We start from the raw sequence: 17,358 nt of genomic DNA on the forward strand, positions 1-17,358 counted from the left end.
TCCACCCACCCAGCTGCTGACAAATGGTCAAGAAGAGAGTTTAGGGGCTTCATAGCATTTTATTACCCCACCTCCCCCATCTGATGGATGTGCAGGGAAGTGGCCAGAGGTGAAGTGACAGAGAGACATTAGGGTTGGTTAAACCTAATGCAGAGTTATCAGGCCCGTGTGGTAGAGAGCTGGTTTACCTTCCATCTCAAAACAAGGCTGAGGGAGTGAGCAGATTCCAAGGTGCCGATTCAGGGGAGCGCCAATGGGGAAACTGAGGCTTGATGCTTAGATAGAGTGAAGTCAGGGCATGTGTGGATTTCTCCTGATCTAAGATAGTGTGTTTTAAAGCCATAATGGGCCTGTAGGAGAGTGGAGGATGTAAAAGCCTTAAACACCAAGTTTTTAGGGGAAGGGTTAAGGCCCTGTCTCGGGATTGCTGAGAGACTTGGCATTGGAAACAGGCATGGAACTGTTTATGTGTTTTGAGAAGGTCCCTGGCATCCCCTGGGCCCTGAAATTCCCCCATCCCCGGCCTAACCAGCCTCATTACCCACCCCCTACTGGGCTGGACCCACTCAGGAATACTGCCAGACGGACCAGAGCGTGACCAGGGTGACGCCGTAGGCCAGCACCGCCAGCAGGTAGATGCGGAAGAGCAGCCTGTCCAGCACGGAGCCCACGCGCAGCCACTCCCGGGCCACCTCTCGGCTCTCCTCCCGTTTTTCCAGGAAGTGCCGGATGGAGGTCAGCTCCTGCAGCAGCCCACGCACCGCCAGGGAGGCCTCCCGCGGCGGTGGGGGAGGGCTACCACTGCCCCTCGGGGTCTTCTCCAAGTCCCGGGATCCCCCCAAATGGCTGCAGTGGTTTGCCATGTCTAGAAGAAGGGCAGAGCATTGGCAAAGGAGGCAGGCCCAGCAGCCTTGCTTGAACACTGACCTTTAGGTTTCTAAGGCCTCAGACATTTTTATTATTTATAATCTTAGACCAAAGAAGTATAGAGAATAACTTACGTATTTGTGTACCCACCATCCAACTTAAACAAATAAAGAAAGCCAGGACAGGGACTTCCCTGGCGGCGCAGTGGTTAAGAACCCGCCTGCCAATGCAGGGGACACAGGTTCGAGCCCTGGTCCGGAAGATCCCACATGCCACGGAGTAACTAAGCCCGTGCACCACAACTACTGAGCCTGTGCTCTAGAGCCCACAAGCCATAACTACTGAACCCGTGCACCACAACTACTGAGCCCACGTGCCACAACTACTGAAGCCAGCGTGCCTAGAGTCCATGCTCCACAGCAAGAGAAGCCACCGCAATGAGAAGCCCACGCACCACAACGAAGAGTAGCCCCCGCTCGCCGCAACTAGAGAAAAGCCCGCGCACAGCAACGAAGACCCAATGCAGCCCAAAATAAATAAATAAATAAATAAATAAAGTATGGTTCATTAAAAAAAAAAAAAAGAAAGCCAGTACAGTGGAAGATCCGCGTATACCTCTCCTTAGTCACATCCTCCGTTCCCTCCCCATATCACCAAGATCATGAATTTGATATTTATCCTTCCCATGCATTTTTTTTAACCCATGGGCCTTCCCCAGAAATTTGATATCCATTATTTCATTTGAGCCTCCCAGCAGCCCCACAGAGAGGCAGAATAAGAGCAATTCCCAACCACACTCTTCACATGAAGATGCTAAAGCTCGGAGAGGTTGTGACTAGCCCGTGGTGACACAGCTGGAGCATCATTCAAAGGGGAAGCCACCAAGGCCCAGGTATCTGGACTCCAAAGCCACTGCTCTGTCCACTACATCATATTGCCTCACTGCCCTCCTCTCCATGACTTCGAATCCTTCTAGACCAGAAAATACACCTTCGCATCACTACCTTCCCCAGGTGAGCAGCTGAATTAGGTATTAGGCTGTCGCGCGAGCTCATGATGAGATGGTCTTTGATTAACCAAACATCTTCTGTAAAAGGCCTGGCCCCAGCCAGGAAGAAGACGCAAGGAGGGGAGTGGGGTGGAGAGTTTAAAACACCAGCTTAGAGTCAGGTGGGCTTGGGTTCACCGGGTCCTGGCTCTGTGACTTAGGGCAGGCTATTTGGCTTCTCTGTGCTTCTGTTTGCTGATTGAAAAATTAGAGTGAAGATCCTATTGAGTTGCCATGAGAATTACCTGTGATAGTGCAGGATACTGCTTTGCAAACACCTGGTAAAGTGCTCAAGAAAGAAACCAGCAAACCAATCACCGCCGCTGCCAACAGCAAGGATGACAAATTCCTCAGGGGCATGAGGAATTTAGTGTCCCTCTGTGCCCTGTCCCTCTGCCTTATAGGTGTTTGAAATTCTAACGGACCTGGTCTTTGGCTGTTTCTAATGAGAGAGTGTTAGGAACCCGGATGCAGTGCTGAACCACGTGAGGCTAGCTGTCCCCTAAGTGCCCGAGGGGCATCCATTTGACCCCCCCGCCTGGGGATCCATCCCAGGAGAGGCCACCCTCAGCCCAGAGGTCTCAGCTCCTGATCTGCTCAGCCTCTGGGACTCCTAACCCCTCTCCGTCCCCACCTGGGATGATGCGCAAATACGAAGGTGAGGAAAGGGTTTGATTGATGCCTTTGGCTGAAGTCCACCGTGGGTTCTCTGTGCAGGACGGTACCCGCTTCCCAGGGCCTGCGCAGGCTCTCTGGCCTGGCTAGCCCTCCAGAGAACCCCTCCCATGTCCCTGCATCCAGGCCAGAAGTTCCCTCTCTCACCTGAGTAGGCATCGGTCTTGGGAGCTTGGGAGGTGGCTGGGGGCCTCCGGGAAGTCGACTGTTCCCCTAGGCAGAGGAGCAGGGTGACTCTCTCCAGGACCAGGTGCCGCAGCCAGGCAGGCACTGGCTGCTGCAGGTTCTGCTTATGTACCAGCCGCACGATGAGGATGGTCTCGGCCAAGCTGATCACCAGAAGAGCCATGCACACGACGAAGTAGACACCTGTGCACCCCGGGGTGGGGCGGGGGTGGGGGACACACATGGGAGGTGGGAGAGGGCCGGTTCCTCTGGTCCTCGGTTGCACTGAGCTCTTCCCCGGGAGCGGGCCTTACCGATGAGGGGCGTGCCGATGGCCGTGGCCGGCAGCGTGTCGGACACGATGATCAGGAAGACCGAGTAACCCAGGAGGAGCGTGATCTTGAAGGAGACCCTCTCGCCACTGTCCGGGGGCAGGTAGAAGCCTACAATGTCCATGACCATGAGGAAAATACTGGGCAGCAGCAGGTTGACGGCGTAGAACAGGGGCCGCCGGCGGATGACCACCTGGGACCAAGAGAGGAGCTCTGGGGGAGCTGGGAGCAGACGGGTCCTGCACCCAGGAACCACCACCCCATCCCAGACCCCCCTGCTTCGTGGGGCTTGCAGCCTGGATGGCTCGGAAAAGGAGACGGGCAGACCCCATATTCCGCCTCCAGATCCAGGCTTGAGGCTGTTCAGGAGAAGTAAAGGACAATTCAGTTGCGTTTCCCCACCTACTTCACTGAGGGAAGAGTGTGAGCTGGGAAAGGGCTATGCCTCCTTAAGTCTACCTGGGTGTGACTTTACTCATTGTTTTACCCACATCCGCATCCTGTCCGACTCACGTAGAACTTCATCTCTGCGTAACAGTCGCTGCTTTCTATACTGAACTCCTGAAACTGGGTCAGCACCCCCAGCAGCTCCCACTCGCCCTGGTTCATGAAGATGCTCCTGTCCAGTTTCACCTTTTCCGGCAGACGCCACAGGGAGAGGTTGATGTCCTGGACTGAGACAGGAGAAATCAAGCAGCTTTGGAGTCTGAGCCAGGGGTGTGCCTGTGGTGGGGGGGCAGCACCCACGTGGTGGGGCTCAAGCCTCAGCTCTTAATCTTCAGCCTCAGCTTTCTCAGCTATACGATGAGGTAATAGTGCACACTGTACCTGTCTGTGCAGTGGGGCTGTAACAAGGGAGACGAAGTCTTGGGTGGGAACACAGCAAAATGCCAAGAACCAGCGAACCATTTATTAGGAAGTTCTCTTCTCTCTCTCTGTTTCTGTTTCTGTCTTTGTCTCTGTCTCTCTCTGTCTTTCTCTCTCTGTCTATCTCTGTCTCTGTCTGTCTGTTTGTTTCTCTCTCTCTCTCTCTCTCTCTCTCCCTCTCTCTCTCTCTCTCTCTCTCTCTCTCTCTCACACACACACACACACACACACACACACAGCCCTTCAAGCACCTTTCTAGGTTTCCTGTTAGAGTTTCTCATTTAGACAATGAGCAAGAGACAGCTTTCCTCACCTTTGCCTTGATAGAGCTGCCTGTCTTTAAAGGTGAACTAGGAAAATAAGCACTTATTATTATACTCACTTATAGAACAGCAGTTATACTGCTCTGTATCAGTACTAGAGAAACAGATATACATATGCACAAAAGGACAGAAGTATCCACTGCAGCAAAATATTGGGGAAGATCTAAATGGCTACCAATCAGGAAAATGCTTGATAAGGTATCATGCAGTCCAAATCATAAGCTATTCTACAGCGGTCAAAATTGATGAGGAAGAGCTAAATCTGCAGTAACTTGGAAAAATGTCCAAGACCTGTTGTTGAGTAAAAAGGCTCAGATACCAGTATATAATAGAACATGAAATATTTTACATTCATGTAAAATAAAAACCTATAAGACAATTTCCAGGCACTTTCCATAGATGTGTATGTATGTGTAGATATTCAAAGGAGAGAGTAGGATCTGGAAGAACATATTATGTGAAGTTTGTACTGAAAAATTGTTAAATCTTGGTGTGGGGAGTTGTTGGTAAGATTTTGGGACTGAGAGTAAAGGTCAAAGATCAAAGATTATTTGTAATTACGGCTTTAAAAAAAATTTATTTTGCCGCGCTGTGTGGCATGCAGGATCTTCGTTCCCCGACCAGGAATCGAACCCCTGCAGTGGAAGGGCAGAATCTTAACCACTGGACTGCTAGGGAAGTCCCTGTAATTATGGCTTTTGTTCAAGGGAGTTAGGTATTACCTTTGCCATTTACAGTTAATGCAATAAAATCAGGATAGAACTGGAGGATGCCCTTTTGCAGTAGGGCAATTCTCACTTCACCAGACCATACTGGGCACCTAACGTTTGTCCACTCAATAAAAGTTTACCGAGCGTCTTCCTTTGGTGGATAGACCAATGGTGGATAGAAATCATGTCGCTGCCCTCTCTAAGTTTCTATCTGGAGGGGTAGACATTGAACAAGTCCTTACAAGTGACTAGAAGTGGGGAGAAGAGGAGACTAAGAAGTTGAGTGCTGGGGATGCCTCGTCTGGGGGATGAGAGGGGGTTTCCCTGGGGCACGGACGGGGACACTGTGATTAGGAGGACTGTAGAGGAGTTGGCCCAGCTGTGGGGGGGGGCAGTGGGGCAGAAAGGGGAAAGGGGGAGGGAGGGGGAGGGACACGTTGGCCTAGGAGAGGAAGCAGCATGTGAGTAAAGGAAAGAGCAAGGGGCTCTGGGGCCCAGGAAGGCAGGCAGCTGGGCTGGGGAGCGCACGCCAGGTGAGGCCGGAGGGGTGGCCACACTTTGCAGGGGCCTCTCGGCCAGGTAAGAGATTTGGATTGTGTCTCAGGGAAGCAGACAGTGACATGATCAGATCTGCATTTTAATGAGATCTCCCTGGCTGCTGTGAGGAGCATGAATGGGGGGGAAGGAGGAAGAATGAATGGGTGGGGACAGCTAGGAGGCTACTGCAACAACCTGGGCAGGAGATGAGGGTTGCTTGCACTGGGGGGAGGGTCCATCAGTGGAGAAGTGGCTGGATTTGAAAGACATTTCGTGCCAGATCCTACTTGTGATATTGGGAAAGAATTGTCCCTGAGCATCTTGCCGTCAGTTTACACTGTCTCATTCAATCCTTATGACAACTGAGGGAGGCGACAAGGGCAACAATGGTAGTGCCATTTGGAAGATAAGGAAACAGAGGCTCAGCAACATTAAAAAACAAGGGGTGATCAAGTTGGAAGAGGGAGACTGCATCCTAGGGTGTGCTCCTCAAGCGGGCACCCCGGGCACCCCCAACGTGTGCTCCCGCCTCCCGAAGCCCACAGACTCACTGGTGTGCAGCCAGCTGGTGAAGGTCAGCGAGCAGTTCTGTACATCGAAGGGGAAGTTGTAGATGTCGAGGCTACAGGCGGTCACCACCTGGAGGGGCTTGTAGTTCTGGACCTCTCCATGATGCCGGACATACACGTACGGGATATTTGGAGACTTCCCCACATCCACACTGGCCAGGGAAGATGGGTCGGTTTGGGATTCAAGAAGCAGGTGAGGCCGTGGGAGTCTGAAGGTCTCTGAGCTACTCGGCAGGGAGGGTCTAGGCAGCAAGACAACCTGGCAGTTTTGTCTGGCCTCCGTTTTTCCAAGCTTCTTATCTATCTTAGGTTTCGTCACCTGCCGTTGCCAAGGCCACTTTCCAAGCAGTAAAGGGCATTTCTCATTTATTCCCCTGGCAACCTCACCACAAAAGGCAGGCCAGGAGGCCATGGACCCCCAAGCCATGGGCTGTAAGGAGAATGCCCAGCCGTCCCCATGCGCCCCCCCACCCAGGCTGGGCAGACCTCAGCCCCCAGGATCGCCAGCCTGATGGTGACGAGCAGGCTTGGTGGGAGAGCAGGACCTTGGGTTCCATCCCTAGAAGTCCTGTGAAATGAAAACCATCATTTCCGGGGTGGGGCAGGGGGGAAGGAACTGGCAAAATCAGTGAGAGGAATCGGAACAAAACAGCAAAGTCCTGCTAACTTCATCCTGTTCTGTCAGCCAACCCCGGGCCGGGCCCTTCTAAGCAAGCACTGCGGCTGAGCCTCGGACCCTGAGCCTGCAGAGCCTTCTGCGACATCAGGCTGAGAGATGAGAAGTCAAGACCAAGGCTACGTCACTGTTCAAGCTGGAGATCCAGCCAGAAACTGGGGCTCCCCGATCCCTCCAGCCTGAGCTATGCAAGGCCGGGGCTCTGAGTCAGCTGCCTCCCCAAATAACAAGGTGAATGGCACCCCTGGAACTGGGTGATGCGGGGGGTACTGGGTGGAGGGCAACTGGCCCCCACCACCTTCTCCTTCTGTGTATCTCCCCAGCCATCTTCCCAGACCTTGGATTCAGAAACCCAGGCAGTGGAGCCTGAAGAATGGGGAGAAGGAATGTTGGCGGCTAGGAATAAAGGCTGGTGGGACCCCCTTCATATCGGGGGTGCAATTTGTGGCCAGTGAGGCACATGTGTGACTTGAAAGTTTGAGTGTCTCCCGGCCCCAAATCTCCTTCGTGACCAGGAGCGGTAACCACCGTTAGCACTTCATTCCTTTCAGCAATGTAACTGTCCCTTTTAAAAACACAGCCGTTCCTCGTTAGACTATTATGATTCAGTGTGGATTCATTCACTGGCCTCCCTTCCCGGGGAAGGGGGCCCTTGGACCAAGAAGTGCAGAGTTTCAACATCAGACATAGAAAAAGAGGAGTTTTCTAAAAGGAAAAGAAAGGGAGAAAAAAGACAAAGGGGAATTGGGTCCCGATTCAACTTTACCTATGGTTCGGCAGGTCTAGTGGGGCATCTCAAATGCAACAGCAGTGATCCTGTCTCCCGCCCCCTGGCTGCCCAGTATCTGATGACAGTACTCACAACTCATTGATGAGGATGTCTGGGACCCAGATGCTGTCCGTGGGGATGGACAACTTGGTGATGTTGTCAAAGTCCTCAGGGTTCCACTGGAGAAACTCATCAGTCCAGTACTAGGGGAGGGACAGGAACGGTCACAGGCTACCCCGTCCGTCTCAGGCCGAGTCGTCCGCAACTCAGGCCAACTTCACCACTTGGAGCCCAGGCAACAGGTGGGCATCTTCTTGGGAGAATCTGGGTGTCAGTGGCACCCAGACCACTCAGCAGTACCCAGATGTCCCCCAACCTCTGTACTCACACATCCCTACATGCGAATACAACACAGACGGATGCAGCCTCTCCCCGGGAAGGTATTCAATCATTAATAATGTTATAAACCCCCTAGCCACCAACTGAGGGATCTTAGACAAATTGCTTCTTGGGTCTTGATCGCCACATGTGTAAACAGGGATAATAGCATGCACCTCACGGGGTAGAGATGGTTATTACTAAATTTTGATCAATGCCTCCTCCACTATCCTGCCGGAATGACTGATCTAAAATGTAAATTTCATCATGTCACTCCTTTGCTTAAAAGTCTTCAGTGGAGCTCCACTGCCATTAGGATCATGGACAACAAAGGCCCACCTGATCTGGCCTCCACCTATCTCTCCAGCCTCATTTTTCTTGCCATGGCTCTCTGTGGAGTCTACACTCCAGCCACATGGAATTAAACATTGTCAAAACCTCTGCATCGCTGCGTATCCTGCTCCCCCCACACTGCAGTCCTGTCTTCTTTATCGAGGTGAGTCTTACCCATCCTTCCAGATGTAACCAAGGAATCTGTCTGTTTCCTTCTCCAGGAGCCTCCCACGACCCCTACTCCCCAGGCTGAGTTTAGTGCCTCTGCTTTGCTCCCACAATTGGCATCTTTTCTTTGCTGCACAGGAGCGGCTATCTTGCTGTGTTGCATTGTCTGGTCACGTGTCTGTGGCCTCCACTCGTCTATGAGCTCATTGTGGGCAGGACCTGAGTCTAATTTGGTAACTTAGCACAGCTTCTGGTACATAGCAGATCGGCATCTCCTACTGCTGGAGCAGACAAGTGACCCTGGAGGTCCAGAGGTGGGACTTAAGCCAGATGTCCCGGGGAAGGAGCCCCAGAATGCCTGTTCTGGCTTGGGTCCCTCTCTTGAGGCAGGTGTGCTGTGTATTAAGAGATCTCGCTAAGGCAGAAAGGGAGCAGGACGTCAGGAATCAGTATTCTGGCTTCTTCCTCCACCCCACTCCCTGTCCCACGAGGAGCGGGAGGGATTTAACAGAGACCCACATGCACCAGGTGTGTCCTCAGAGCCTCTCTCGGGTTTGCCTTCTAGGAACTGTCCCCCGCCTCCTGCTGTCCTCTCTTCAGTCACTTTGGTGTCCCCTCCTGCTCTGATGTCTTCCCCACAGCCTCAGGGGCTGCCAGAGCAGGACCAGCCTGTGGACGGCAGCCCGCACTGTCTCCTGCCCTCCCCCGGCAGCTCCAAGCCGGAAATGCCGCCAAGGCCTCTCAGCCTTCCACACACCAGTGCCTGAGTGCTGCCCTTCAGAAGCCGGAAGAGCGGGCAAATGGCCGGGGATGGGGAGACTAACTGGATGGAATCATCCTGTTTCAATCGCCCAATTTGGTTGTCATCCAATTTGGCTTTAAAGAAGGAAGAACTTTCTAGCAATTAGAGCTGTTTCAAAGCAAAGTGACTGCCTTCTGAGCTACCAGTCACTGAGGTGTTTGAGCAACAGAGGTGGGAAAAGCACATGTTTGCGAGGCTGTGAAAAACTTCAGAAACCAGGGTGTGGAGGATTCGTCCTCCACCAATCTTTTTTTTTTTTTTTTTTTGCGGTACGCGGGCCTCTCACTGTTGTGGCCTCTCCCCTTGCGGAGCACAAGCTCCGGATGCGCAGGCTCAGGGGCCATGGCTCACGGGCCCAGCCGCTCCGCGGCATGTGGGATCTTCCCAGACCGGGGCACGAACCCGTGTCCCCTGCATCGGCAGGCGGACTCTCAACCACTGCGCCACCAGGGAAGCCCCACCAATCTTTAAGCCGCCTTCTCCCAGTCCTGAGGTTAGAGGGGTCCAGACCCAGGAGATCCTGGATCTCGTGAGTAGGCCTCCCACCTCTTCCCTCCCCTCCCCTCCCCTCCCCTCCCCTCCCCAAGGCCTCTGAGATCCTGACTCCTTTGAGATGTAGGAGCCCCAGTCCGAGGAAATGGGGGTGGGGGAGGGGCAGGGACTGGTCAGCTCACCTGCCGGTACCAGATGTACGTGGTCAGCACCTGATTCTTCTCATCCTGTGGAAAGAACGGGAACTCAGCGTAAGCGGCCCTGTGGGCTGCAGGCCCCTTGCGCACACCAACCCCAGCAGGAGCTGCTGCTCTGTGTCTCTGTTCCCTTGGGAAGTGAGAGTGAGGAAATGAGGTGGAGGAAAAGGGGTGAGCCAGGAAGAGTTGGTTTTTTACTAGGACACACCTAGAGAGAAGTCCAGTGATTTCTTTTTTAACATCGTGTGTGTGTGTGTGTGTGTGTGTGTCTTCTATTATCTTCTATTCTGTTGTGTGTATTTTACATATACATTTATAACACAATAGAAGATAATGATAGAAGACATATAACAGCATCATATAGATGTATATCCGTACATTTATATGTGTATCTATCTCCTACTCTAGCATGGAGTCAAGCTGTACAAAACCACACAGGATGAAAAATCCATCACTATCCCTCCCTTCGATCCAATTCCCAATTTCCCTTCCTGAAACGGCCAACTGACTCTAGTAGAGACAGCCAGAGAAGTCCATTCCACCCATCCTACCCCAGTGCAGTGCCCTGAGTCTTGCAATATCCTCTCATTTATCTCTGCCCAATGTCCGACCTCCTCGGCTGGGCAGTGCACCCCATCCTACTTCAGTAATTGATTAATTGATTTATTTAGGATTAATTCCTCAACGACGAGTTAGTAACACCCGCCGTGTACCAAGGACGTGTGTAAGACAGCAAGGGTGTAGAGACAAATAGGACGGTCTGAACCCTCACACAGCTCACACGGGTAGGTACGACTGTGAAAACCGCATGTGCTGAGTGACCCTCTGGCTGTAGGGTACAGGAGGGGCAGCCATGAAGGTGACCCCAGTTTTCTGGTTTGGGCAGCTGTCCTGAGCCGTGGTGCCAGAGCACAGGTGCTGTGGGTGCTTGAATGCCCACCGAGTTGCCTGGGGGTGACTTGGTCTCACATGGCCTCCCACCCAGAAGGCCCACCTCTGAGCCAGGCAGTGGGGACAGGCGCTCACCACGCTGAGGATGGCGTAGACGATGACATCAATGGACACCGTGGTCGGCGTCCTCCAGTCCCGCACAGGCCGCACACCCTTCTTGTAGTTGGCCAGGAGGTGATCTGACAGCCGCAGCAGAGCTGGCCTGGAGGCGTTCCGGGCCTGGGGGCCCCGCCTGTGCTTGGCTGGGAAGGAGAACAGTTCAAATCAGACAACAGAGCCTGAGTCTCCCCCAGTTCTCTGGCCCTGGTTTGAAAGCTATTAAAAGGAAAGTGTCCCCACCCTTCCCAGATACTCCCACAGCTGAAATTCCCATCACCAGAGCATATGCCCAAATCCAAAGATACCGTCTCCTAAGGGCAGCCTAGGCACCCATTTACATGAGAAGGGAGCTGGGCTGTGAACGCAGGTGCCACAAGACAGGTGCGGTCTCAAGTAGGCCAAGGGCTCAGAAGGGTTGAGAGAAGCTGCCTGCCCAGAGGAGGTGGGCCCACGGGGCCCTGCATGAGGGGCTCTGGGAGATAGAGGGGAGCTGGCCCTCGGGTGTGATACTGGAAAGCGTGTCCCCAAGTGCACAATTTCTAAGCCCAATGGTCTGCCGAGGGTCAGTCCCAGCCAAGGTCACATCTCAGCGTCTGCAAAGCACACTGTCCCCTTGACCCCAGCCCGCAACTGGCGAGGAGAAAAGGGGGGGCATCCAGTGACTATGGACATTCCTTCTCCCTCCTGCAAAATCTACCCAGAGGAGATCCCTGCCCCCTCTCCACACTCACAGAAACTCCTGGGGAGGGTTTGCCAGGCCTCCTTCTAGGGTAGCTTTATGGGCAGGTGTGATGGGGTTAGCTAGAGGGCTGGGCTGAGGTGTGGAGGAAGTGAGGAGAAACCAAACGGTCCCCAGAGCAGGAGGCCTGCAAAGATAAAGCAGTGAAACCCCAACCCCTGGGCCCTAGCCCCGCTCTCTGGGGACTTCATGAGCACCTCAGTTGTCCGTCCGGGAAACAGTAGAAGCACCTCCCGAAAGGTGCCAGAAATATGAAGGTGAAAGACGGGGTCGGGGAGGGGAACAACTTGGAGGACCAGGGCACAGGCTGCAAGGCCGTGAGGGGCTGGCAGAGGGAGACCAGGGTCTTTCACAGACCAGGGGCCAGCAGGCCCGGCTTTCTCTCGACAAGGCTGCTTCTTCTCCCATCTCATCTATCATGTGTGGACCTCCACAGCAAGTTGGTCCTGCAGAACCCCTTCCCGCCCCTCACCCACCTGCCCCTGATAAACTTTCAGCTTCCCTCAGAAAGGCAGAGAAGAGCAGAGAGAGAGGAAGACAAGAGGACATTTATTGAGTGTCCCCTTTGAAAAAATATCAATGAACATATTGTTCATTGCAGTCTTAGGAGAGCCCACTGGAGTGAGTATCATGACACCCCATTTATAGATAAAGAAGGTAAGGCTCAGAAGCCTTGGTGAGGCCCCCCAAGGCTCAGAAAGACGAGTGCCGTGCCCTGCAAGGGAAGGAAATGAAATTCAAACCCAGGTCCCTGTGTGTCTTCACTACACGGCAGCTCAGATCCTACTGTCTGGGACTCTGATCACTTTGGACAGAACAAGTCTGGGTCCTGCAGGCCTCAGAGCAAAGGACCAATGCTGGGAGGGACAGAGCTTCTCTTCAGCTAAGGAAACTCCAGACCACAGTCCTAACTTGCAGCCCAGGCCTACTCATCCTGGGCTGAGTTTCCCCAAACGACAGCTCATGGGAGGAAAATCATTGTGCCCAGAAGCCCTTCAGATCTGTCCAATTAAGCACATCCTAACTGTGCCCCAGCCCCAGCTTCAACCCTGCTCTGGATGGAGAGAAAACCTTCCCAAATGGGGAACAAATATTGTCTGCAGCAAAAGGAAATGGATCCTTTTGTGACCAAAGCGCCCTGTGTCCCCAGGAGGCGGAAAGGGATGGGTGGGGGAATGCAGAGAAAAGTTTGGTGCTATTAGAGGTTAGCCCTGGAAGGAACTTTAGAGAACCCATGCAACAAAAGCAGTGAAGCTGGGGAAACATGATGACATTCATTCTGGTCTCCACTCTACTGCTAAGGAGCTGTGTGACCCTGAGTGAATTACTCCCCATCTCTGGTCCACAGCATTCCCATTTATAACAAGAAAGGGTGGACCAAATGAGCTCAAAGTTCCCTTGCAGCTGCCCTTCGATGAGTTTGGGGGCAGGGCAAAAAGAGAGGAGCCCCTGTCCCATGCCTGTCTAAGCATTTCCCACACAGCTCAGGGCCCCTCTCTGCAAGCCCTGCTCTCACCCAACGTTCAACATCCCCAATTTCTAGCTGGATCCCAGTGTGTTAAAATCCTCTCCTGCTCATATGCAGTAAGATCCCTAACTTGCTTGTAGCCCCACCCACTCCAAAACCCTCTTTCCCTCAACTTCTGGAGGGGCCAAGCATCCCCTCTCCCACCTCTGTAGCTGCCAGCAGGTCCTGCGTGCTTCCCCACGGCCTCCTTACCTTCTCCCTGGGCCAGGAGCGTGGGCAGAAGCAAGGCAAGCAGCGCCTGCGGCACCCACAGCAGCATGGCGAGCTTCTGGCGGTGTCGGACGCCTCGAGTGGCCTTCAGGGTGAGCCCTGCTGAGGACCAGCCTGCCTGCGCTCTGCCAGCCTCATGTCTCAGCCAGCCTGCCTCTCCCAGCTGGCTGCTCACTGCACCTTCGGAGGCTGCAGCCTCGCACTGCCCCGGCCACCAGGGCTGGGAAGCCGCCAAGTTTTCCTGCAATCAATCCTTCAGCTGGATCAGGTTTCAGGGCGGGGAAGGAAGAAGAGGGAGCCAGTGAGAGGGGAGCCCACCAGGTTGATGTCATGCAGACAGAGCTCAGTCCACCCATTCAGCCAGGTGGCCTGGCCAAGTTCCCCAAGGAGCAACTTGGCGTCAGGGGGCTTCAGGAGCTCCTGGAGCAAGGGTGCAGCCTGTCCACTGGGAGGTGCTTTAGGCTGCTGCCTTCATTTATGCCCGTCGGTAGCATCGGGCTGGGGCAGGGTGGGGTGGGGTCCGAGAAGCAGGAGGACCATGCTTTAACTCCACAGGTGACACAGTGCCCCTAGCTAAGCGGGTGACTGGCCATTATCATTAAAGAGCAAATACACATTTAACTGCTCCCCTGCCACACGCACACACACACACAAGGATACAGAATGTCCCATTCTGTATCCTTGGGCTCCCTGTGGGTAAACATGAGGCACCCCCCGCCCCGCTGTATTTTGCTCCAAGCCCAGGCCAACGTGGCCTGGGGCCCATTCCTTCCACCGAGCCAAACCCTCCAGAGACAGCAAGCCAGGAAGGAGCCTCAGACACTGAACTTGATCTAAAAGGGGCAGCACCGAAGCTGGAGGAGAAAAAGGGACAAGAGGAAGCTGAAAAGAAACAGAAGGTAAACTATAGAAAGGGGGGGTCTGGAGAAGAAGGGGGAGAAGTAAAAAAGTAAAAAGAAAGCTTCCCTGGTGGCGCAGTGGTTGAGAGTCCGCCTGCCGATGCAGGGGACACGGGTTCGTGCCCCAGTCCGGGAAGATCCCACATGCCACGAAGCGGCTGGGCCCGTGAGCCGTGGCCGCTGAGCCTGTGCGTCCGGAGCCTGTGCTCCGCAACGGGAGAGGCCACAGCAGTGAGAGGCCCGCGTACCGCAAAAAAAAAAAAAGTAAAAAGAAGCAGAAAAGGAAGAAGAGAAAGAAAACTCGGTAGGAAACTGAGAAGGAAGAGGAAAATAGAAGTAAAAGGCAAGGAAGGAGGGGGACAAATAGAGGAAAAGAAGGAGGAAAAGAAGAGAAGAAAGAGGAGGGGAAAGGTGAAGCAGAGGCAGCAGGAAGGGGCTGAGCCGTGAGCCCCAGGTGGCCTGAATGTGGCTGACCCTCCCTGAATGGGACTCTGGGCAATGGGCTCTCCATACTGCGGTGGACCATCTCGGGGACAGTAAGGAAGCCTAGAGACCCTGTGCCACGGACCCCAAGCTTTCATTTCTGCAGTGAGCTCCTGGGACCCTCTGGGACTGCCCGATTGTGTTAGGGAGGGAAGAGGATGTCTTCTGCCCAGCGTGTGCATTAGAGAATTAGCTTCTTAGGTAACAGAATTAGAGCAAGTCGGGCAGGCCACGGCCTCCAATGGAGATGTATTGCCCGTGCGTCTCTCTGATGGAGCAGCAATCAGGTTTCTCTTGAAGAAATTAATGGACGTGATGGCACAACAGACAAGGGGAGCTGGAGCCGTGGCCAGTGGCGGGGTGTAAATTGCCTCCGATGAAACTCTGGAGTCACTTCTGCCCCTTTAAAATAAGACAAGAATTAGTGTGAGGCCTTGATGAACTCTCCTTGGCCAGTGGGGATGAGGGAAAAGCAGAGGCCTGGCTAATTTGATTCCTGAGCTCTGCCTGCAGACGGCCAGGCTCCTCCCAGGGAGGCAGACGCACAGATGGCAGCCATCCAGTGTGGGTAATGAAAAGCTCGGAGGCTGTAGGGTCTGCAGGCCTTCCTCTGTGTCCAGATGCTCCCAGAACCATGGGAAGGAGGACTGTGTTCACATGTGTGCCTGGAGCTTTCCACACATTCATGATGCTGTCCCATGACACAGTCCTTTAACCACTTTTCTTGCTCCCATTTTCCAGGTTAAAACACAGAGCCCAGAGAGCCTCCAGGACTTGCCTCAGTTCCCAAAGCTACTTATGGATGGAGCTGAGATCCTCCAGACGCGTGGTTCCAGCCCTTCCCATTACAGCTGTGTGCTTCCCATCTCCTCCAGTAGATTTTTACTGGTCTGTAAAACGTTTACCACCAAAGAACCTGATCTTTTAAAACCTATAAACCTATAAAAATTCTGCAGCCTGTAGTAACATGTGGCCCCACTAGAGGCCCACTGGCTAGAGAAGGGCTGGGGAAAGCATATGGTTTCTCATTATGGTGCTAAATGGGAGATAGAGCTTTATCCTCCCCCAACCCCTTGAGGAGAGGGATTCATGAAGCCCATTGGTTGGACACCCAGGCTTGGTTCTCGCTCACGGAGCCCCTGTGAGACCCACCTCTCTTTGCTCTGGGGGTGGCTTGGGGGCAGCCTTTCTGCCACCTAGTTCCAGGGACCTGACACATCCTGGCCTGGAGGCTGAACAACTTAGGTGTTGTCTATTCATGGAGAGGGTGGAAACCAGGAGGATCAGTTTTCCTAGTTCCCCTGCCCAAAGAGGCAGCAGTGGCCTTTATAGGAAGGAGAGAAGAGGAACAGTGTCTTCAGACATTGAAGGGTCCCTTCTCTCTGGGTTTTTCTTTCCTCGATGTCCCATCAGGTCTCATCACGACCTGTTCTCTAATAAGGCACCGGTCCTTGGAATGGCCTGCTATTTACCAAGCATACTGTGTGCCAGGCACTGTGCTAAGCTCTTTATGACATTTAATCCTTACTTCCTATGAAGAAGATACTATTCCCGTATTGCCGGTGAGGAAATTGAGGCACAGAGAAGTTAAGCAACCTTACATAGCCAATAAGTGGAGAACATGGTATTAAGTCTTATAGACTCGGAAGCCTGGGCTTTTAACCACCTGATTGCACTGAATCCCAGAGCATCTCTGGATTTAGACCCAGGCTGATTGGACCCTGGCTCCAATCCCGGGAATGCATGGGGGTCCACATTCTTGCCTTGATTGGTTTTGTTGAAAGGGTAGGCTCACAAGCCTGCTAATTAAAGATATTTTTATTGAGGTGTGTCACAAGTAGAATATATGATAACTTAATGGACTGTTAAGTGTACTATTTTCCCCACTACAAAATGGATTCAGAAACACCGCACTCCACCATCCTGGTCCCAGCAAAGCTCTGTGAATGTCAGGTATGGGCTGCACAGTAAATGTGGAACTGGTGACCTCTGTAGCCCCTCCTCATGGTATGGACGTGATGCTAGAGTTTTGGAGTCTGATATTACGCTGTAGAGTCTGGGGGCATGAGGTGGGGCTTCATTAGAAGGATGGGGTTATTTCTTGTCTTGCCACCTGAGGAAAAGGCTGTTTTTCTAGCCCTCTAACCAGACAGGATGGAGATTCTGAAGTAAGTGATACATTGGGGCTTTTTCTCTCAATATTGACCCCCAAAGGTCAAGATGACCAAGGGTTGTTCCTAGGAGGTGGCTGCTTATATTGCCACCTTCCACATGCAGGCAAGAAGTAGGAATGAAGACACCCAGGCAAGGGGCCTGTGAAGTTATGCTGTTCTTTTTGGGACTCTATGAAGCTATTTTGGGACACTAGGTCGAGGAAGAATGAGTGCCCTGTGCCCTACAGGTGGACTGTCTCAGTCTTCATGTATCCCTTTGCTTACTTCCCTCATCTCTTCCCTTAATATGTACTCAATACTGAATGCCCCACCTTCTTCCTCCACGCTAAGGGGAGGAGAAGGAAGGGGAATTTACTACTGATTAGGC

At 53.1% G+C, this 17,358-nt stretch overlaps 1 protein-coding gene across 2 annotated transcripts; it reads right to left on the reverse strand.

The window, feature by feature from the left end:
* Positions 1–566: 566 nt before the first annotated feature.
* Positions 567–13,484, reverse strand: HTR3A (5-hydroxytryptamine receptor 3A; the record flags this gene model as incomplete). Of its 2 annotated transcripts, none has more annotated exons than XM_082659199.1 (9): positions 567–865; positions 2,738–2,959; positions 3,070–3,280; positions 3,601–3,761; positions 6,076–6,245; positions 7,632–7,741; positions 9,894–9,938; positions 10,935–11,101; positions 13,418–13,484. In XM_082659199.1, 9 exons carry the CDS (start codon positions 13,482–13,484, stop codon positions 567–569), a joined length of 1,452 nt encoding a protein of 483 aa, XP_082515325.1. The 2 variants fall into 2 exon arrangements, with proteins under 2 accessions (XP_082515325.1, XP_082515326.1); XM_082659200.1 differs by having other exon boundaries at positions 10,935–11,078; positions 13,410–13,484.
* Between the last annotated feature and the right edge of the window lie 3,874 nt (positions 13,485–17,358).

Source organism: Grampus griseus (genome assembly GCF_964374135.1).
Source record: "Grampus griseus genome assembly, chromosome: 8".
NCBI classification, from domain to species: Eukaryota; Metazoa; Chordata; class Mammalia; order Artiodactyla; family Delphinidae; genus Grampus; species Grampus griseus.